Source organism: Brachyhypopomus gauderio, chromosome 1, assembly GCF_052324685.1.
Source record: "Brachyhypopomus gauderio isolate BG-103 chromosome 1, BGAUD_0.2, whole genome shotgun sequence".
Taxonomy (NCBI): Eukaryota; Metazoa; Chordata; class Actinopteri; order Gymnotiformes; family Hypopomidae; genus Brachyhypopomus; species Brachyhypopomus gauderio.
Window position 1 is genome coordinate 27,344,742 of NC_135211.1, and position 23,182 is coordinate 27,367,923.

Consider the following 23,182-nt stretch of genomic DNA (forward strand, 5'->3'; position numbering starts at 1 on the left):
ACTTCTACTAAAAGCGCTGCTGCGTAAGATTTTAATCTATACATCAGTAACTTATGTTAATATCTCTTAACGGTTATCATATTATTATCTCTCCTGTTGCCTTTAGACAACAGCATTAAAAAAATAAAATAACCTTTTCTAAGTACAGATGGAGATTTAGACTTCGTGGGACATTTATTTATTTATTTATTTATTTATTTATTTATTTATCGATATAGGAGTATATATTAATTTATATAAATATATACTCCTCCCAGATCCTTCTCAGATGCGTGTATAATCCCAAACTGTACCCATTATCGCGCGGAGAGCACGAGAACGTGAGAGAGCTTTTAAGGGATTTGGCTGAGGTTTCTAGGATCTGAGATGGAATATGTGCTTTTACACTTTTGTATAATTCCACCATAACGCTTCAGCTGCAGCCTTAACGCTGTTACTATTCGCCGTTTGCTGCTTGGGGTTTTATTATTTGTTGTTGTATTTTGACGACACCATCAGAGTTACCGTTGACAGTGTAGTAATTTTCTTACAATTAGAAAATATGTTATTGTCAAGTTATGATTCGGTCATGTCGTCGAAAAGCATTTAACGACTGGAGGAGGCGTACTACTAAGACCACCACCTGACGACCCAATGGGGATGTGCAAAATTACATTCTCAGGTAAGGACCGAAATGGCTTTTACTCTAATCAAATTAAGATTGTCTTAAATTAACCAGGTTCTCGCTGTTTGAATTGTTCTCCGACAGAGAAGCGTCCCTTCCTACGTACCGTTGTTCGTTGTACAACTGGGGGTGCGATGCTTCAATGTCACTACAGTTTATGGGGGAAAAGTTCCACCTCTCATTGTCCTCAGGTTGTACTGACTGAAAGTAGCAGTTAAAATAAATGAAATCAATACACGAATGTCTTGTTAATCAAATCATTAGAACTGAATGGGGAAAACGCATTTCTTTTTCTGATAAAAATATTATACACTGCTAATTCTTATAATTATATTATACACTACTATATTATACAATATACTTATACACTGCTAATTCTGATAACTATATTATAGCCTACACTACTATATATTATACATTACTTATACACTACCATTATACACTACAAATTCTGATCATTTATATTATATACTATTATATTATACACTATACTTATACACTATTATACACTACTAAATCCAAGAGGTGTTCCCTCAGTGTTCAGATTTGGATATTCCAAAATACAAATAGATAAAATAATATTAACGGAATGAGTTAATCCTCTTCCTCGTCTTCATCGCCACCTTTTTTACATAATTTCTCTTCCAATGCTCTGTGAAACTTGCTACACTTGCTTTTTCTAATTTGACCTTTGCCCTAATCTCTGTATTATTTTGTCTACTGGAAGCAGTGCACCCCAACGTTTATTTTCTTGTACAATCATTCAGCATGCGTTTTTGAGAAGCATGCACGCCATATGACCATGTCCCCATCCCCCCCAGGAGTGATGTGTAGAGGGCAGGAAATCCTCCCACAGTAGTCGAGGAGCTTGCTGGTATGGCAACGATGCTAGCAGTGCTGGGCACTCCTGCGCTCCTGGTTTCCCCAGTTTCCTTCCTCTGGGCAGTAGTGCTGGGCTTCTCCACTGAGTCATGGGCCTCCGTCGATGTTCCACCCCACTCCATAAAGATTGAGGGAGACATCACGCTCGGCGGGCTCTTCCCGATTCACGCCCGGGGCCCAGCAGGTGTCCCGTGTGGGGAGATTAAGAAGGAGAAAGGTATCCACCGTATGGAGGCCATGCTGTACGCCCTGGACCAGATCAACAGCGACCCAGATCTGCTGCCCAACGTGACTCTGGGGGCCCGGATCCTGGACACGTGCTCCAGGGACACATACGCCCTGGAGCAATCCCTCACTTTCGTCCAGGCTCTCATCCAGAAGGACACATCGGACGTGCGGTGCTCAAACGGGGACCCTCCTCTCATCCCCAAGCCTGAGCGTGTGGTTGGGGTCATCGGTGCATCCGCCAGCTCCGTGTCGATCATGGTGGCCAACGTCCTGCGTCTGTTTGCGGTGAGGTTGCTTAACCACTGATATGTATTAACACAATTAGTCAGCACACTTTAAGATTGCAGATGAGATTCTTTTTATACTGAAGAAGCCCGTAATCAGGACTCTTAACTCTCTAACTCTCTTGAGATTAGGCTCAGATCACATCACCTGTCCTCATGCATTCATTAGCATAATTTATAATTGTTTTGTTATTTTTTCCGTGATACATTCGTTTGGCTAACAGGGTGGGAGCATCTCTCAGTTCTCATTTAGGGATTCTCTAAATCGAGCGAATCCACAACATTCTTTCACTCGGTTTCTTCTTTCCTGAGGAAATACAACACTGTGCTGAGGTGATGGGGGCTGACTGCTGAGAGGAATAGTGTAGGAGCTAGAGGAACAGGAACGCACTTTGTTAGTTCTCTTAAAAGGTTCAGACAGTATTTCAACTCACAGGTTCGTAAGTAATGGCTTCAGTGAGGGCTTCTTAAAAAAATACATTTGTCTCCTGTTTTTACTCAAATTACTCATGTATTTAGGGAATTAATTTTTTGTTAATAAAACATAAGAAACATCGCTAGACTAGCAGTATTGCAAAATTAAACATTGTTACAGTAATTTTCTCTATGTTCCTTATTAGGGAGTCATTTGATAGTCTTCAGAACAGAAATCTGTGTATAAATTTACACTGGATTAAAAATAGTACAGGTACTGTTCTGTATCTGGAAAAAGGTTCTATACCTACATGGCGACCAGAAGCTTCATGAGGGAAGAAGGTGGGAGAAACAGTGAGAGGAAAGACAGTCATGACATATATCACAGCTGCTATATTCCACCAGCATGTCACATTCAAAGCCTCGGCCCCCATACTGCCCAACTTTCTAGATATGTGTAAGCATGTAAGAAACCTTATTGGCCTATTTGACCATAGGGCTCTTCAGAGTATCTCGTCTCGAGATATTTAAATGTAAAACCTTGAAAGGCAGTGTGAGATACAGCTGAGATGGTGCAGTTGGGTTCTGGTGGGATAACGTTCAGTCCTGCCATCCCTGCCCAGCCTCGCCGTTAGCAGCATAGAGCCACAGCTTGCAGACAAACCCTATGGCTTCTCATTTGGGAGTGCTACGTTAGGTGCGGCCTCTCTGCTTTTCCTGTATGGAGGTAAAAGTTTGAACTCTGTGGGGTGGAGAGGGGAGAAACATCCACAGGCTCCATGAACGACTCACGTTTTATGGAGGCTGTCTGGGGCCCATTTGTACCTGTGAAAGGACACACCGCTCTGCACCCCTCATCCCCCCTCCCCCGTCCCTCCAACCCCCCCACTACCTCCCTCCCCCTCCCCAACCGTCTCCTCCTGCCAGCAACAGCAGCGGGCAGGAGGCTTGTGATCAGTCCATGCTTTCGTACACTATCTATTGTCCATGTAACTCAGTCTCGATGTTTACATGAGGTCTAGGGTAGGATGGAGTGGGTGGATGAATACGGCAACGTCAGTTCATCGACTGGCAGCACAGGGACATTTTTTGGCATCGTCTCAGTTTCTTCATCACCGATGAGCAGTTCTAGTCCAGTGTTCTAGTCCAGCATCACCTCCACAGCAAAATGCAGATAAAATGCTAAGATGCAGGTAGATCTGTAAATATGAACAACACATGAGCCGTAGACATGTACCAGTCAGCAGCTCGCACCTCAGCCATGTTTAAATGTAGCGGCATAACTGAAAGGAAGGCCAGAGGTTACCCACAATGCCGAAGGCACTCTGACACACTGAATTCCACCCACATCTTCATCATAAACCTGCGTACATGAAGTAACCAGTCAACATCAACACCTCAGATTACCAGAAAACTCCATGACTGGGAGTCTCAGCTTTTGCACCTTATATGCAGGATGCTGGTCTAAAGCCTTATTAAATATCATAGATTTTAAACATTGGGTGAATTAAAGCTGGCAGGCTTTTCTACCATGGGCGTTATAGGATTTAGCTCTACCCCGGCTGTAATCTTACTAACTCTAAGAACTAAGAGAAACCCCTGGATTTTGAGAACACAGTCCTGGATTTGAGAAAACACATGGATTATAGGTTTGAAGAGTTAACTCAGATACTGTGGGGCCAGATCATTCAAAATGAATATTTAAAGTAATTTAAGTTTTATGCCAATTACCTTAGTTTTATACAAAAAACCTAAAAAATATCTAAGTTATGGGTGTACCTGAAAACACCGCCGAGTTACTGGTTCTTTTTTTTTAGCTCCTTTACACAGTCTTCAAAATCTCACAATACATGGCCCCATTCATTCTTTCATGTACACGGACCAGTCGTCCTGGTCCCTTTGCAGAGAAACAGCCCCAAAGCATGATGTTGCCACCCCCATGCTTCACAGCTGGTATGGTGTTCTTTGGATGCAACTCAGCATTCACTGTCCTCCAAACACGACGAGTTGTGTTTTTACCAAATAGTTCTACTTTGGTTTCATCTGACCATATGACATTCTCCCAATACTCTTCTGGAACATCCAAATGCTCTCTAGCAAACTTCAGACGTGCCTGGATATGGACTGGCTTAAGCAGGGGGACACGTTTGGCACTGCAAGATCTGAGTCCCTGGCGTCGTAGTGTGTTGCTGATGGTAGCCTTTGTAACGTTGGTCCCAGCTTTCTGCAGGTCATTCACTAGATCCCCCCTTGTGGTTCTGGGATTTTTCCTCACCGTTCTTGTGATCATTTTGACCCCACGGGCTGAGATCTTGCGCAGAGCCTCAGATCGAGGGAGATTAGTAGTGGTCTTGTAGGTCTTCCATTTTCTGATTATTGCTCCCACAGTCGATTTCTTCACACCTAGCTGCTTGCCTATTGCAGATTCAGTCTTCCCAGCCTGGTGCAGGTGTACAATTCGGTTTCTGGTGTCCTCCGACAGCTCTTTCGTCTTCACCATAGTGGAGTTTGGAGTGTGACTGTTTGAGGTTGTGGGCAGGTGTCTTTTATACTGTTAACGACTTCAAACAGGTGCCATTAATACAGGTAATGAGTGGGGGAAAGAGGAGCCTCTTAAAAAAGAAGTTACAGGTCTGTGACAGCCAGAAATCTTTCTTGTTTGTAGGTGACCAAATACTTATTTTCCACCATTATTTGCAAATAAATTCTTTAAAAGTCAGACAAAATGATATTCTCAATTTTTTTTGACATTTTGTCTCTCATAGTTGAGGTATACCTATGATGTCAATTACAGGCCTCTCTCATCTTTTTAAGTGGGAGAACTTACACAATTGGTGACTGACTAAATACTTATTTTCCCCACTGTATATAGCTGAGTATTGACCATGAAACAATGAAAGTTAATGTCATGCTTACAAATAATAGCATATATAATGAAAAGGGCCCGAGTACTGACACTTATGGCACACTATATTTTACCTTTGTAATCGCAGAGCATATATACAAGGACAAACTGCTAGTGATCTATCAAATAGGATTTAATGCAGGAGAATGCTGGACGTTCAGTGCCATTGAAATTCGGCACAAAGATCTAAACGTTCAAGAGCCTTGGGTAAATGTAAAGGTAAATTTATCGGGTAAATGTAAAGACCTTTGTTACAGCAGTCCCAGCTAAAATAATTAATGGACAAAATATGTTTAAATATGTCTGCTTAATTGCAACAAAACTGCCTTTCGTAGCATTATGGACATGGAACTGGTTTGGAAATACAGGATTGATTTGAAATACCAAAAATAAAGAGAATTCAGTATTAGTGGTCAACACATCCTTCTGATTAGTAGCAAAGATTTCATGCCTTCTGTGCACCACAACATACTTATATAATACAAGTAGCTGCCAGATTTACTGAGTAAATGATTACATCACAGGATAATATGGTTTTTGTTTGGTATTTCAATATGATGTTGTCACACATCCGTCTCATATGTCCTCCTTTTAACAACCATCCTACCCTACTGTTACAATGTTAAAAGTCTGGATTTTCATAAAATCTCTCACTATGGCCATGAATTGATTTTAATTGATCTGAGCTTCCCAAATATCTCAGATTTATTTTGCCTTAGCAGGGTAGTGCAGGGTAGTGCTGAGTAGGAACTCCATAACATACTTAAAAACGTTAAAAAAATTAGGCTGTGTTCGAAATAGCCTACTACATACTACTGGCGTGCTGATCGAGCACCAAATCAGTATGCCGTATGCAGTATGTGACCAAAATGAAATTTTCCAGTACGCGAAACATACCCGGATGACCTACTACTTCCGCAAAATATTCCAGTACGCGAACAGAGCTATCTTCGTGGTGTACTGCATCCCATCATGCAACGCTACGTTCACGTGACCCCGTAGTATGCTTTGCTTTTGTCACATACTGCAAACTTTACTGCATACTACTACGAGGACCAGTATGCAGTATCCAGTATATACTGAGTCCAGTATGCAGTATCCAGTATGTAGTAGTCTATTTCGAACAGAGCCTTAGTTTTTCACTTGATATGTGATTAAACTGTTCACTCAATGTAGTGATTTTACTGTTCACTCAATATATTAAGTTGTTCACTCAATGTGTATTACTGTAAACTGAAGGCTTTATGTTGTGGTGGGTACAGAGTTTTCTGTGACCAAATATATGCTGCATATAGCCAAGAGCAAGACATATATATATATATATATATATATATATATATATATATATATATATATATATATATATATATATATATATATATATATATATATATATAAGACATAGTGTGTGGTTTACTGCTGAGAAATGGTTATCTTGTCTCTCCCAATGTGCTTCACTTTTTTGCTGTATCTTTATACACTTTCTCGTCAAACCTCTGAGAGGACATTAACACAAAACCATAACATCAGCTGCATGGCTAAGGAAATAATAAATAATTAATGCAAATTAATCTTCTCCTACATTTTTCCTGAGCCAAAAGCTTTATGCTTGGTCCATTTGCTTTACACAGCAGTAGTGAGGAGCACAGGGTGCATCTTTGGGGCAGAGCTGCTATTGTAGTGGTTTTGTTCTGGGAGCCTTTAGACTGACTTATGTATCTTAAAATTAACGCAGCATTCTGCCTGCCAACAGGAAATTATAAGTTTACACATGCATGGGTGCTGTTTGAGCATGAGAGGCAACCCTGTCAACCTTTCTGAAGGCAAGGTCCTTCAAAGTGATTTACATAAACAAGAACACACAAAGCATTTAAAAGCATCCAAAGCAATCTTTAAAGCCAAAAATAGGGGTATTTGATATGTTTGATATGGTACTTCACGTTGTGTAATAAGCTGTTCAGAGCTTCACATGTAAGGATGGTGAATCAACAAGCTGATGAATTATGCCTGACCTTCTCAGCCTACTCTTCACAGCCCTTAAATGCAAAAAAGAAAGAAAAAGATTACATTTGATAATAAATGTTTATATGCAGTATGGTTTATTGTTTAAAAATCATCTTAAAAGGTGAAACCTCCCCTAGCTCAACAGGTCTGTAATGGAATCCTCGTTTTAGGGTCATGCAGTGAATCTGATCAATGCTTGTCATGATTTACAGATCCCCCAGATCAGCTACGCCTCCACCGCCCCAGAGCTGAGCGACAACACTCGCTACGACTTCTTCTCGCGGGTGGTGCCGCCGGACTCCTTCCAGGCGCAGGCTATGGTGGACATCGTGAAGGCCATGGGCTGGAACTACGTCTCCACTCTGGCATCAGAGGGCAACTATGGGGAGAGCGGGGTGGACGGGTTCCTCCAGATCTCCAGAGAAGCGGGTATGATTCCCAGACACACAAGCTTGGCGTGAAGGAGGAAAGAGCTAGGAAGGAGACTCCTGACTGATTTAGCATTCGATAAGAATCTATAATTGGATGGCCAGTTTTGAGAGTACATGTTTTAATGAACAGTTAGTTGTAGTGCTAAAGAGAGGGGTTTCACATAGGTGTATGTGGCTTCTGTTCATTCAGGAGGTGTGTGTATAGCTCAGTCCATTAGGATTCCTAGAGAACCAAGACCAGGAGAGTTTGACAAAATCATTAAAAGGCTAATGGAGACCTCCAATGCCAGAGGAGTCATAATATTTGCTAACGAAGATGACATCAAGTGAGTAATCTTCTCAAATTTTTTGGAATTTACCTCTAAACTGTAATGAAACAGTTAATAGTTATAGAACAAAAATCACTTCATCAACATCATGATTCCCAAAAATAGCTCTCGGAAATCTGATATAAGCATGCCTCACACAGTGCTTTTGTTTATTATTATTATTCTTGCTTTCTATGTTGTAAAACAATTTTATAATGATATCTAATAACAGTCTATTTACTTTCAAAATAGAATGTTTTTTCAATGATACAGTAAATCCAGGGGTCACTGAAAGGTTGTTTGTCTGTTTATCCCTTGTAGGCGGGTCCTCGAAGCAGCAAAGAGAGCCAATCTTACAGGTCACTTCCTGTTTGTGGGCTCAGACAGCTGGGGGGCCAAAATCTCCCCAGTTCTGAACCAGGAAGATGTGGCGGAGGGTGCGGTCACCATCCTGCCCAAACGGGCATCTATAGAGGGTATGAAAACATTAATGCCATAGTCCAAAAGTACTAAGTCTGCACACTATAGGCCAAAGCTATATTCGTCCTTTCATGTTGCTTTTGGTATATAATATTATCTTTTAAAAATCTAATGTTTAATATGATGTTCCTGTGCCCATTCACACATGTCTGAGAAGAGTTTAACAATTCTTTGAAAGAGACTGGTGAGAGGATCAAGAGATTCCTGATAAGTTTCAGTGTGGAATCATCTAACCAGATGCCAAATGGTTTTTGTATGCATGAAGCTAAGAACCACATAGGTGCTCTGAGGTGGTGATCTGAGGCATACGGGTGATCTGGGGTGGTTTAAAAGGTGTGTTTCAATGGGTTGGGCGCAGTGTGAAGTATTCTGCCTTTCCAGGCTTTGACCAGTACTTCACCTCACGCTCACTGGAGAACAACAGGAGAAACATCTGGTTTGCAGAGTTCTGGGAGGACAACTTCAAATGCAAATTGACGCGCCCTGGCATTAAATTTGACACTGGGCAGAAGAAATGCACAGGTGAGTAGAACTTCATATTTTAAAGATTCGTCAAATGGACTGGTCCCCCTGTGGCGATCAAAGAGAGTATCAGAGTATCAAATTTAATAAAGGAACACAGATAGACCAGATTACTATGGAGTGAGTTTAACATGTATTCAGATGTCTCTTTTGTAGATGAAGACTTGCTCTAGGGTGATTAATCAGACCTTTAATGCCCATCAAACTGTTTGCAAGCTCCCAATTTTTTGATCCTCCTCGTGTGTTAAGTGTTAAGCACGACAATGACGCAGTCTCCCATGTTGTCTGCCATTCAGGAGAGGAGCGGATCAGTAAAGACTCGCCGTATGAGCAGGAGGGTAAGGTGCAGTTCGTCATCGACGCCGTGTACGCTATGGCCCACGCCCTGCACCACATGCACATAGATCTGTGCCCAGGAGCCACTGGCATCTGCCACAGGATGGACCCGCTGGATGGGAGCCTGCTACTAAAATACATCCGGGCTGTGAACTTCAATGGTGAGTCGAATGTTTCTAATGGATCGAGGCCACGGTAGGAGGCAAGCCAGAGTAGATGTCGGCGGGAGAGAGTGTGGACCTCAGAAAACAGCAAACTCTTTATAGGCAGCGTGGTCTGAATGACAGGCACCTGGGGTTTGTGTTCAAGGGAAATTGAAAGAAATCACAGCAGGTGATTCAGAGTCCACTGCCATGAATAATTTTTATATAATCAAGTTAATAAAAAATAGTTTTACTTACTTTTTCAAGATATTTACAAGAACCAAGAACATTACCATAAGAAGATGGGTGCGACAAATGAAAACTTGCATTCCCTTCTTGGGAACTCTCAAGAAGGGCTCAAAAACCACTTTAGAGGTATATAGTTGGGACCAATTCATGTTGACTCCATGAGTTTCATGAATGTAACACCAGTGTAGCCAGAATTAAGAGGGGTGCATTTCTCAGCAGGTGGTCTGCCAAAAAACTTTTCATTTAAATTTTGTTGATTCAACTTCAATATAATTTTAGCCAAATAGACACAAACAGCCAGTTTACAGATGCAACAACATACAGACTGAAACAGGGACAGCATTCACATCCAACACAGTATGTATGAGACATAACTTCATCCAGTAAGCCGTATAGCACATGCTCCTGAGAAGGGGATGCATCTCACGGCGGGGGTGCTGAATTCAGCACAACACACACTCAACTTCACCCGACCCAAACAATGCGCATTTGTGAACAGATGCATAGCACATTAATTAGGGATTTAAAGAAGGGAAAAAAGAACAACAGTCAGATTTCACCACCCAGTCATACCACTTTTGCGAAGGAAAAACATAATTAATAACAGGCAGCTTAACCGGAATAAATCTCCAACCACTTTACAATGATATTCACATCCCTTTCAACAATCAGTGAATCTATGGTAAGAGGACTCTTCGCTCAACACTGATACCGCAGCCTCGCCCCGGGCCCGCTATCCACCACAGTCCACAAACATGCAGTTTAAATCAATAACATCCACAACCACTCAACAATTTAAACACAATCCACAACGAATCAAACATGAGACAAACATACTCCGACGCTGAACATTTTAACAATCACTCAAACAAACAAGAACAGCACATACCTGTATCTGGACCCGCACAGACCAAGCTCAGGAACATATATAGCCCTTTATTAACCCTTTCTGCTCAATTAACTGTAGCATACTACTTAAAGTCCTCGAAGGTTCCTGGATTATTTGTTGAAACCCACTCACACCTACATGCATCTCTGGCGGTGAACAGAACACCAATTACCAGATTTCTCTGGACTTTTAAAACAGCGAAACACCACCCCCTTTTCCCCCGTAAAAGACGCCTTACAGGTGTGCAAACCATTCCCACTGTCCTACCCCTCATACAGGCTACATAATGAACAGAAAACAAAACATGAAAACCAGGAAAACAAGCAGACTAATATTTTCCAGTTGTGAACCATATCTACAGTTATTTAATGAAACAGTCTCCGGCCATGAAAGTATACTTAGCTACAGTTACAATGGTTGTAGACCCAGCTTTTAAAAATGACCAGGAGGCACAGGCTATCTGTTTGTCATGTCTTGCTCCATAGTGTTACTGGGGTAACTTCTTCATGTTTATTAGACCGTGTGCAAGGTGCAGTTGTTTTGAATGTTGACTGTGAAAAGTGCTCAAAATGGTAAAAAGGTGGAGATGACGATTATTTCGGAAAGGAAAACCCGAGGCAGGAGGAAGTTCGAGGATTAGGAAGATACTTCGTGTGGATGAGGGCTGTGTTCGGGTCTCTGGAGAGGGTTGGAGTGTGGAGGGGTCAAGCCGAGGACCCCCGTCTAGCCTGGGGAGCCGTGCTAATGGAGTCCTGCAGCTGAAGAGCTCTTAAATAGCTCTGTACTTCTCCCCCCTCATCCCCTGCCTCCCCTGGGGCTGCCTCTCGTCAAACACCGGGCAGACAGCTTTTCTCCGTCATCTTTCTATGCAAGTGCCCTTGAGTACCTGGAACTACTGATGAACTGTGTACCATTTCATTGCCTCACTGTGAATTCTCTTTCCTGTATGAACATCCTCTCAGCTGTGAATGCCAGAGGGGCCTGAGTAGAACTCATGAACTCACGTCAATCTTCATTTGTTTTACTCATCTTGTTTTTTGGCTCGCAATATTGATTGTGTGTGTGTGTGTGTGTGTGTGTGTGTGTGTGTGTGTGTGTGTGTGTGTGTGTGTGCACACTTTGGTTGTGCGAACTCTAAATAAGCTCCCACTAAAAGCCCTGTGTATACTGGTTCCGCAGGTAGTGCAGGCACGGGCGTGACGTTTAATGAGGATGGAGATGCACCTGGACGCTACGACATCTTCCAGTATCAGTTCTCCAACAGCACCAGCCCCGGATACAAGGTCATCGGCCAGTGGACCAACTACCTACGACTCAGTGTGGGTATCAATCCCTAGTGCGGTCTGGTTGTTTTGTACATAGGATGCTTGTGATCATTAGGACAAATTTTTGCAATTTCGTCCATCTGTCTTAAAGACAGAGGAGATGCTGTGGTCTGGCGGCGAGAGGCAGGTCCCAGACTCCGTCTGCAGCTTCCCCTGTGAGCCGGGCGAGAGGAAGAGGATGGTGAAGGGTGTGCCCTGTTGCTGGCACTGCGAACTCTGTGATGGCTACCAATACCTCCTCAACGAGCTCACGTGCGAGACGTGCCCGTTCGACACACGGCCCACGCCCAACCGCACGGGCTGCAGGCCCACGCCCATCATCAAACTGGAGTGGAGCTCGCCCTGGGCCATCATCCCCGTATTCCTGGCCGTGCTGGGCATCCTGGCAACCACCGGAGTCATCGTCACCTTCGTGCGTTTCAACGACACGCCCATCGTGCGGGCGGCCGGCCGCGAGCTCAGCTACGTGCTGCTGGCGGGAATCTTCCTCACCTACCTCATCACGTTCCTGATGATCGCCGAGCCCGGTGTGGCCGTGTGCGCCTTGCGAAGGCTGCTCCTTGGACTCGGCATGTGCATCAGCTACTCGGCCATGCTCACCAAGACCAATCGCATCTACCGCATCTTCGAGCAGGGCAAGAAGTCGGTGACGCCCCCCAAGTTCATCAGCCCCACATCACAGCTCATCATCACCTTCCTCCTCATCTCCATGCAGGTCAGTGAGTAATTTCAGTGAGACGAAGTTCAGTATTTAAAACCAACAATAATATAACAATGATCATGATTATTAATGATTCTGATCATTAATACCTTTGTCATTGGTTTTATGTGTTGTGAAAAAATTCTGTCATAGCAGTTTACAGCAACATGATGATTTTTGATTCCATGTGTACTTTTGTCCTTCTAGAAGATATTTTTGTCTATGTACATTTCTTCCACTGAATAATTAATTTAAAAGGTGCTAACTGTGAATCCTGAATTTAGCTGGACAGTGAAGGCAGTCTGCTGGAGAAATCAGCTCAGACATTGATTATACTGCACTTACACTGCACTTACACTGAAATTACACTGCACTTACACTGAACATACACTGCACTTACACTGCTATTACACTGCACTTACACTGAACTTACACTGCACTTACACTGAACATACACTGCTCTGAAGTTGCTTTCACTCTGCTAATATGAAGTTATATACCAATCCATCGCACAAACATCATTTCATTAAGTTCGTAATCGAGTTTATCAGTGCTGTCTGTTTTCATATGGATCCTGTCTTCTCACTCAGCTGCTAGGAATTTTCATCTGGTTCGGCGTCGTCCCCCCCCACACCATCATCGACTTCCAGGAGCTGCACCCGCCCAACCCGGAGCTGGCAAGAGGCATCTTGAAGTGTGACATGTCTGACCTGTCTCTGATTGGCTGCCTCAGCTACAGCATGGCACTCATGGTCACATGCACAGTGTATGCCATCAAGAGCCGGGGTGTCCCAGAGACGTTCAACGAGGCCAAGCCCATTGGCTTCACCATGTACACCACCTGCATCATCTGGCTGGCCTTTGTGCCCATCTTCTTCGGCACGGCACAGTCCACAGAGAAGGTAGGCAGGCATGGTTGCCCATCTGCATCGCAGTGTAGACGTGCTTCATGGCATGGCCAGTGATCTGAGTATATCATGCAGAGAAGTCTTGATTTTGTTTCATTTCAGTATTTTGGATCTGGATGTGGAGAGAACCTTGTTAAATGTTAGAAAAGATGTTTCCATGTCTAGCCTTTGTATACTGGTTTTTATGCCTCATATTAATTATTTTTTAAATGACAAAGAGCCTAGGACACCAGTGAACCCTGCAACTGAATAAAGCTCCTTCCATTAGTAGACTAGGGTCAGAAGAATTTCTGACCTCGCCAGGTTTATATTGAAAAAAATGATGCAAAACTCAACACAAATATGCACTATTGACTTAAAATCCCCCTTTTCAAGTCCCTCCGGGGAGATGTCTGGACTTCTAAAGCAGCTGTGCCTAAAAGGGGGCAGCATTGTGGGTAGGAGAAGGGGCTGTTAGGAGGCAGTGAGTCACAAAGCCCCTGCGCCTGAGGTGTGCTCTTTAAAGGATGGATGTGAATGTGATAGATGTGAACTCTTTCAGTCTTTTCACCTCTCTGGAATGAAAGGAATTGATGTGAATGCAGGAGAGGGAGAGAGATGGTGGGAGGGGCTTCAGTGGCCTCAGGAAGCTCCTGACATCACCCAACACACACACACACACACACACACACACACACACACACATACACAATCGCGCACATGCAGCCGCCACCCTGAATAACGCTGCTTGTTCTCCATTTGTTTGCTTGTTTGTTTGTTTGTCTGTCAGTTTTCCCTGATATGTCACACCTGCTGCAGCTGTTGAAGGGCTTGATGATTAGATAGAGGGTGTGTTAGTGCAGGGAGAGAGAGTTAGATGATGCAGCCCAGTGGGGCACCATTGCTGAAGCTGAAAGCCCTTGTGTTACAGTAGTGGAGCTCCAAAAAAAAAACCCAAAAACAGTACATAGAGGTTACTGTAAATGTCAGTGTGTGATGAAGGCTGGGTACAGTACCTGTATCGAAACTGGGTCTTCCAGACAGTATATGTGCTCTGGCCACCAGGCCAACGACCACAATGTCAGCAACAGCTCGAAACACACATTTACCTTTCTGAGTGAAGGTCTCCATCACACAACGGCAACCTCTGACTTAAACTTCAATGAACAATCTTCATATCACAATGAGACCACAGAGAGTCGGTCCTCTGTAAAAGATCAGGGGGTTTCATAAGCTGCACTTATGTGAGAATATATTCAGCCTACAGACGTCTGCGTGTCTCCCTCCTGCAGCCATGTATGAGTGAGTCACACATTGCTGAACTGAGTGTCTGAGCACAAACCCAGTCTGATCGGGTGACGGTCTGTCCCAGAGGATGGGCAGGGCGGCAGAGCACAGGTCCACATGGAGCTGCACGCAGAGGAACCGGAGGAGCAGATGAAATGACTCTGGGTTTGGGGAGGTGGACTCAGGTGCAGATCGCCAGTAGACTGGTTCCTTTTCACTTTAGTGCTTAGTCAATTTCCCAGGCATTGATCAATCACCTGCCCTCTATGAATATATCACTGTGACACGGAGGACAGAAAAGGAATAGCATCACAGACATTCCTCTGCCGGTCTCGATTTGATAGAAATACCTCACCTGCTGCATCTTTTTAATGGCCACATAAACCAGCAAAGGCACTTTATGTGATGCTTTCTGCTGCATTTCACTGTGATGCATAATGTTACTCCTGACACAACAGGAGCAGAACTGAAACGATTTGAGTACGGAACAGTGACTTGAAATGGAACAGTGCCACTAGACCAAGAGTTAAGGGGACAGACGCACATGACACTAACATAAACTCACATCTAACATAAACTCAACTCTCCAAGCAGACTAACAGGTCTTTCTGCAGTGTCTCTGTCTGCGTTCTTTATAATCTTGTGTAATATGTTGTGTATGAGGCAGTGCCTCTAATTCTCTCCTATCCTGATCCAGATGTTCATCCAGACCACCACGCTGACCGTGTCCATGAGTCTGAGTGCCACCGTGTCTCTGGGAATGCTCTACCTCCCCAAGGTGTACGTCATCGTCTTCCACCCGGAGCGCAACGTGCAGAAGCGTAAGCGGAGCTTTAAAGCTGTGGTGCAAGCGGCCACCGTCTCCACGCGCCTCTCCCATAAGGCCAGCGAGAAGCAGAACGGCGAGGTCAAAGGTGAAACAGAGCAATCCCAGTGAGAGCTGCCATGTGGGGTCCACGCATACCTGGGCCTCTGTGCTTTAACTCTGGCTATTCCCACTCAAGATCTTCTGGGAGTTTTTTTTTTTACTGTTCCTCCGTTTTATTGTTCCTTTGTTCTCTTAAGGAAGCACAGGTTCAGATCAGGTTTTTTTTTTTTACATTTTTTTTTTAGAATAAACACTGAACTATGGACTATGCTGTGGCCATTGAACTGCACGGTGAAAGACAGACCAAAGAGGTTCTTGTTGTGAGTCTATCGCACTGTGATCACTGTGATTACTGTGCTCATACTCATCAAATGGATGGAATAGAGATCCCTAGAGCCTGGGGCACTGGTGATGACGAAGAGTCTGCAAAACAATTTTTCTGGGAGGAATGAGTCAGAACTATGAAAATCATACGGACCAAAATAGCCATATCTTGACTAATGGACTTCTTCAGTCAGTATGGAGATGTACAAATACATCAAATGTAAAAATGACTCCCCTCTGCTTCCTTTAGCAGCAGTTAAGCTGTAATCTGATTTTACCCTTTACAATCATTTTCAAACCTCTGCATGAACTTTGTGTCTAATGTCCCTAAATATTTTGGTAAGTGCTATAGGCCTTTTTTCACAACCAAGTCAAATATGCCTCTCAGGGAGTCCATATCCTTTTTTCCTGAACCATGTACATCTGATCATTTATATTTTAGGATTATATTATATTATCTAGGATAGGCTGAAACTTGGAGCATGTTATTTGCTTATTTATTTAAAAAGGAATTTTGTCTTTCAAATTGTGCCATAACTTTGCTGGTAAAGGAAACAAACATTTTGTTGTTCATTGCTTGCAATATTCCATGTTCTTTTGGGTGTTTATTAATTACATTATTATCTACCTCGGTGCAGTGAAGTGCGCCCTCTTCTGGTTCAAACCGAAGCCAACAATCCCAATGACGTGAGTGAATATGTACAGTACTTATGCGAAACCTATGGTACAAGCAGAATCACATACAGAAAAACAAGATTCTTGCACACATGACTAATGCTTCTGAGTGTGGTTTGATGTAACCTTTTGTTAATATTTCATTAATGAGAACTTTTGACTAGAAGGACTTTGTCAAGAATATTCAGTCACGTGATCTACACTTCCAAACATGTTTTTGCAATTGAAAATGCCAGTACTAGAGACCAATGTCAAAACTACATGTAGACAAATTAATCAAAGTCTCGTGTGGCATATAATGCAAATGCACCAAAACATTATAGACAAGGCTTAATATCAGAGCCCATATTAATGTTGTGGTGAATTAAAGTAGGTAGCAGATAGATCTAGAAAGATTCCCTATAGTCTTCACACAGAGGTATATGTACATACTTCATACTATGTCCAGTAATGAGGTAAATACTTTGAATAAATAATTTTGGATTTTGATATTAAGCATCTTGATTACTTTATGTAAATGTTGTGTTTTTTAACTTGCTAAGCTGAGGGAAATCCTTCAAGTGGTAGTAAGAAGATTGTAGATTTATATGATATACCCCATTTGTGTGCTATTGAAACCTTCTCTTACATTTGCATGTTTCTAAGAGGATTCTGCAGTTGATGTTGCTAGTTTTAAGTTTCACCTCACCTAGCTGGGTTACTGATATTAGCATCTGTAATTTCCATGCAAATTTACATGTAATTTGCATGTAATGCTATTTCATGCAGTGGGTATATTTGTCATACAGACAACTCCAAGACATAAAACAGGTTTTGTTTATGGCCAGTCAAAGTCGTTTTTTTAGCAGGTTAGCCCAGCCTGGGTGTGTTTCATGGATGTCTAGAAATCTATTGTATGCATGTTTCAATAAAAGATGTACTGAAACAGTAGTGAAATTATGCACTCAGTTTGTACATTGGACCGTTGGACCACGACTGCACGACAGGAAGAAGTACACCACGAAGATATCTTTGTTCTGGGTATCTTTCGGTCTCTACTGGAAAAATTCATTTTGGTTGCATACTGCATACTAATTTCCCATCATCAGTAAACGAAGACTACGTAGAAGGTTTTGAGCACAGAAGTCAAAACTGGGCTGTCTGGGTCATTTTCAGTTGGGTGGAAACCTACTGTACTTATAAGACCCTAACTCCCTGTCCTTGTAGACAAAAAACTTTTTGCAACTATAAATTCAATTTCGTTGTAGTACAGTAGGCTAAACGCTAGATTCGTCTTTGCAATGGTTAACATCAAGATATTGAACATCCTCCTTTACAAAACAAACCTTAGCTACTAGTTCACTAACATTTAGTTTTTAATAGCAAACAGGCAAAAAAACCCAACGAAATATGTATAAATGTCAAATTACGTCACGAACTAGTTATTTATTTATATAAATTTATACCAGCTCCATGATGAGTCTTTGTATTTAAAATTGTACGTTTAAAATACCTACAAAAAGCCAGCAAATAGACATTTGTATACGACAACTGGGCGATTTATTTGAACATTTAATTTTTTTTTAATTCACGGGAAACGGTCGCTCCGCTTTTGCGTATGGCCCACGTGACGAAGACAAGCGCACGGGCGGAAGTGACGCGATCTCACTCGTTTGTTGATGTTTGTCTCTCGCTCTCGCGAAGAAAGGGAAAGAAACGAAAGCAAACGAAAGGCAAGAAGTGAAGTTTTGCCAATATTCTATGGGATTAAAAGCTACGCGGCACTCCAGCAGCACCGTTTATGTAGTCAGCCAGACCTTCCGGCAGAAAAAGGAAGCTGGAAGTCATTTATTGTGGCTAACTCGGCAGCTAGCTAGCTCGTAACCAGCCCGGTCAGCTAGCTGGTCCCGTAGGCGATGACTATCCTCCCGAAGAAGAAGCCGAGCGCGGCGGGCGGCGGCAGCGACCACACGGACGATCCGGACAGACGAGGCGGCTCTGATTCGCACTCTCACGGTCACCAGCATCCTCATCAGCTCAGTGGCCGGACCGGGTCGAGGCCCAGGGCTTCTCCGCCGCCTTGGACCTACCAGGCCGCGCCTCACACGTCACGAGACGAGCGGCGGCTCGAGGCAGCCTCTCGGCCGCAGCAGGCTGCGCCTCAGCCCGTCGTGACGGGGGTCCCGGTCGGGGCGTGCGAGGGGATCGTGAACTCTGTTGTCGGTGGTCGCGGGGAGCTGCCATGCGGGACGGGTGTTGGAAGTTGTTGCGCGGGCCCCGGGCACAGCAAGCGACGCCGACAGACGGTGTGCCCCGGGGGCATGGCAGGTGCGACAGGAGGCGTTCCTGCCCCTGAAACCGAGGAAGGATCCGGGGGCAACAACAGTGAGGACGAGTACGAGAGCGCGATAGGACTGCAGTGTGAGGACCCCGCCACTGTGGAGCAGGTAGACGCGCCACTCATCACGCAGCTCTTCAGTCACTAGAAAAGTCAATAGGGCGTCTCCACTGAAAAGAGGAAAGTCACCTTATCACTAAAGAAAGTTTACCTAAAGTTACTTTTTATTCGTTTATTCGTAAAGTTACTTTTTATTTTTGTTAACGTTTAATTCTTTTTTATGGATAATCTTTTAAAATTTTACTTGAAAACTAGATTATTATTTTGCTAGGGGGAGTGTTCATCATGCTGTACCCAGCTTGAAGACACATTGCAGTGAATGAGCATTATTCCTAAATGACCGAGCACTATCCTATTAAATACATTTTAGTTTTTACGATCAAAAGTCTTACTTTTTATTTAAGTACATTTTATTGTTTTAGTTTCTGAAAATTATTTTTGAAAATTTACAGATTAAGTTCTGTGTCATTTTGTGCTTCTGTTAACAGCTTCAGTCTCTGTGTTCTTTTTATTTTGCTTTGATAACCATGCATTAAGGGCAATCTGTTGGCCAGTTGACTAACTGTCAGTCAAACAAGACAAAACTTGCTGTCAGTCAAAATATAGGGGAAACTTCAGATAATGGAACGTTTGACAATGTAAACAAGAGCATTTTGTTTCGTGTTGCCAAGATAGTAGGCCAAGTCTGAATCCTCAAGCTACCAAACTGTGTGAATGTGATTTGACCAGAACTGTTTCTAGTAGCCTCAGATGGGAAGTTGAGTCACAATGTCAATGGAAAAGTTATGACTGCGTAATTTTGTTGTTGCTGTTCTACCCATAGCAAGAACAATGGTTTGAAAAAGCTCTCAAAGAAAAGAAAGGATTTGTCATCAAAAAGATGAAAGAGGATGGTGCATGTCTCTTCCGAGCTGTTGGTAACTCTCTTCATCTTTTCTTTGGACATGATGGTGGAAATTTCAAAATGTCACTATTAGGAACCTCGTTTCATTGTCTCTGTAATCAAAATCTTATATGTGATGCTTTTGCAGCTGATCAAGTATATGGGGACCAAGACATGCATGATGTTGTACGGAAGCACTGTATGGATTATCTGGTGAGTTGGCGCTAATGAAACATTGTCAGCACCACATTATGCAATTCTGTTATGTACGTGTAGCATGCAGGAATCCAACCTTAAAATTGGAATAGTATGCCTTCTAAAAGGAATCCAGAATCTAATGAGCTGTTATTTTCTTTTTGATTCATGGGGTTGGTCTGATATTACCCCAGTCTGATATTGCCCCTACTGGTACTGTGGTAGGCTGATATTGCCCCTACTGGTACTGCGGCAGGCTCAGTTGACAACATCTAAATTCACAAATTCTGTGCATGTAAGTTGAAGAAGATGCCTGACTGTACTGGAAGTTGTTTAGATGAATATTGCTGCTACAGCTTTACGTGTAGACCGTTAGCTGCTGGAGAAAAGCTGGACTGAGCCTGGGCAGTGTAGCGAGAGCTCATGAGCTGTAGGATGCACCAGGCTCGTTATTTAGCTTCTCCCACTGATGATTTCATAGGGTTTTTTGAGTCTATACCCTTATACTATTTTTTGAGTGTGTATCTAGCACCTTCCATGTCTTGGTTTTAGGTGAAAAATGCTGATTACTTCTCAAGTTATGTCACAGAGGATTTCACCACATACATAAACCGGAAGAGGAAGAGCAATTGTCATGGGAACCACATTGAGATGCAGGCCATGGCAGAGATGTACAACCGGCCAGTGGAGGTTTATCAGTATGGCATTGGTGAGTAACTCCTCCTTGATGAAGTCCTGTACACCTGTAAACCTCTTGCATTTTTAACAGTGCACATTGTAATCACTAATAGAAGCTGACTTTTTCATTTCCAGAACCAATCAACACATTTCATGGCATCCATCAGAACAACGATGAGCCTATCAGAGTCAGCTACCATCGGAACATTCATTACAACTCCGTTGTGAACCCCAATAAAGCCACTATAGGGGTGGGGCTTGGACTGCCCTCCTTCAAACCAGGGGTGAGGAACAGCACCAGCGCACGAGTGGATCGATGTAGACGCAGTGTGCATTTGTAACCTGTGTAGCCAGCAGCTTGCTGTGTGCCTGACTCTTGTGTTTAATCACGCTCTATGTAGTATGCCGATCAGTCTCTAATGAAACATGCCATCAAGACCTCAGAAGAGTCCTGGATTGAACAGCAGATGCTGGAGGATAAGAAGAGGGCGACGGACTGGGAAGCAACCAACGAAGCCATCGAGGAGCAGGTGGCCCGCGAGTCCTACTTACAGTGGCTCCAGGACCAAGAGAAGCAAGGCAGACAGGTGGGAGCTGCTGCTACTGCTGTACATTATTGTCCACTAAGATGGTTGTAATGTGGAGCGTCTCGCCCCATCTCCATATTTGTATTTCTGTGATGTGGCAGACGGTGACTGAGCAGTGGTGGCTCGTCCTAATGCCTTTATTGTTATTGACATAGACTGTCTGTCCTCTGGTTTGAAGCCACGCAAGGCGAGTGCAACCTGCAGCTCCGCTACTGCCGCTACGTCCAGTGGCTTGGAGGACTGGAGCTGCCGTTCCCCTCGCCAGCGGAGCTCTGCCTCCTCTCCAGAACCACCAGGGGTGGCGACCCTGGAAGCCCCAGCCAAACCACCCTCCCCTGCAGGGGCCACACTAATGCTCCCCAAGCCTCCATCACCATGTGCTCCAGGTATGTTGTCAGCAAGCGTCTCAAAGCCAGTTTGCTTTAGTTCTGTGTCTGTGCTGTGCTCATGAGGGCTGTCTTGCCCCGGCAGGTCCCAGCAGCCAGATGTTTGTTGCACAGGCTCGATCTGCTCCGTCCTCTCTCGTGTCCCTCTACCCAAGCCTTGGCTACCGAACTATAATGCAGGAAATGTCACCCACTGCCTTCGGTAAAGCAATACACACTAACCTGACGATCATTCAAACTTCACTGATTTGCATTCTCTTGATGCCGTACTCATTTGTAATATTAATCATTTTCTTTGTGTCTGTTGTGGTGACGTCATCCTGAAGGTCTAACAGACTGGGAAGATGATGAAATCTTGGCTTCTGTATTGGCTGTTTCACAACAAGAATACCTCGACAGTATGAAGAACAATGCAACACATAGAGAATCCTCTCCGGACAGTAGTTGATTCAAAGGACTGCAGAGCTGCAGAAGAAATTGTGGACAGCAACCTGTTTCTAGCTCTATCTACCTGATTTGAATCACAATATAAACATCCTATCTTTTCACTCCCCTTGGTCTGACCACTATATCCTGTAATTTCCTGTTTCTTCCCAGCCCCTCTTCTCTCATGTCATTACACCCCATGGACCTTGTTAGGTACACAGTGAAATAAACATCAACATACAGTCTAAATATCCTTGGAATTGTTCATTGCCATCATGGTTTTTTTGGTTTGTTATTTATTTTTTAATTTTTGGGGGGTTTGGCATTTTTAGTAAAAGTAGACTAATTATCTATCAATAAAATAATAAGTTCAAAGTCCTTTTATCATTCAAGTATCAGTGGTGTATATGTAGGATACACAGTGCTTGTCATTCACTAGTGATTGTGCTAGTGATCTCTTTGAAAATGGCCAGGGAAGAGATTAAAACATTTTTTTTATTTATTGCTATTTACATGAGGCAAGGTTGGGTTTTTGAAATTATATTACTTCACAGGGTATGGTAATCCATGTTTGTTTTGGAAACACCTAAAATAAATGTGATATACCTCACCAATTCAAATCACTTTAATAATAAAAAAATACATAAAGCACAAGAGATGAAACATTACACAGCTTTAGAAGTGCTATTCATAATGGGCGAATGTTTTAACGTCAGTGATCATTATATATATATATACATTATATATATAATACTCTATACAATTGTCAGCGATTTTTCTCCTTTAATTTCACTTCAGCATTTATGTGGGATGGGGGCTTCTATTTTGGTTTCGGTCACACACCC

General features: G+C 43.1%; 2 protein-coding genes across 2 annotated transcripts; both read left to right on the forward strand.

Moving 5' to 3' along the window:
* The first annotated feature begins 246 nt into the window (after positions 1–246).
* Positions 247–17,696, forward strand: grm6b (glutamate receptor, metabotropic 6b). The gene is made up of 11 exons (XM_077007162.1): positions 247–661; positions 1,486–2,059; positions 7,594–7,810; positions 8,003–8,138; positions 8,442–8,596; positions 8,982–9,122; positions 9,419–9,619; positions 11,919–12,058; positions 12,156–12,779; positions 13,355–13,666; positions 15,636–17,696. The coding sequence occupies exons 2-11, from the start codon at positions 1,541–1,543 to the stop codon at positions 15,873–15,875; spliced, it is 2,685 nt and encodes an 894-aa protein (XP_076863277.1). The 5' UTR covers positions 247–661; positions 1,486–1,540; the 3' UTR covers positions 15,876–17,696.
* A 720-nt stretch (positions 17,697–18,416) lies between these two features.
* otud5b (OTU deubiquitinase 5b) lies at positions 18,417–22,947 on the forward strand. Its single transcript, XM_077007199.1, has 9 exons — positions 18,417–19,231; positions 20,006–20,099; positions 20,214–20,278; positions 20,813–20,969; positions 21,074–21,222; positions 21,340–21,525; positions 21,704–21,911; positions 21,997–22,113; positions 22,238–22,947. The coding sequence occupies exons 1-9, from the start codon at positions 18,701–18,703 to the stop codon at positions 22,357–22,359; spliced, it is 1,629 nt and encodes a 542-aa protein (XP_076863314.1). The 5' UTR covers positions 18,417–18,700; the 3' UTR covers positions 22,360–22,947.
* Positions 22,948–23,182: the final 235 nt, after the last annotated feature.

What these genes read in the sequence shown, in the direction of transcription:
- grm6b (XM_077007162.1), top strand. Translation starts at nt 1,541, where the DNA reads ATGGCAACGATGCTAGCAGTGCTGGGCACTCCTGCGCTCCTGGTTTCC. An exon ending in GCTAACGAAGATGACATCAA is followed by an intron (nt 8,139 to 8,441) that starts GTGAGTAATCTT and finishes TATCCCTTGTAG; the next exon opens with GCGGGTCCTCGAAGCAGCAA. An exon ending in TGGGCAGAAGAAATGCACAG is followed by an intron (nt 9,123 to 9,418) that starts GTGAGTAGAACT and finishes TCTGCCATTCAG; the next exon opens with GAGAGGAGCGGATCAGTAAA.
- otud5b (XM_077007199.1), top strand. Translation starts at nt 18,701, where the DNA reads ATGACTATCCTCCCGAAGAAGAAGCCGAGCGCGGCGGGCGGCGGCAGC. An exon ending in ATGTCTCTTCCGAGCTGTTG is followed by an intron (nt 20,100 to 20,213) that starts GTAACTCTCTTC and finishes ATGCTTTTGCAG; the next exon opens with CTGATCAAGTATATGGGGAC. An exon ending in TCCATCACCATGTGCTCCAG is followed by an intron (nt 21,912 to 21,996) that starts GTATGTTGTCAG and finishes TTGCCCCGGCAG; the next exon opens with GTCCCAGCAGCCAGATGTTT.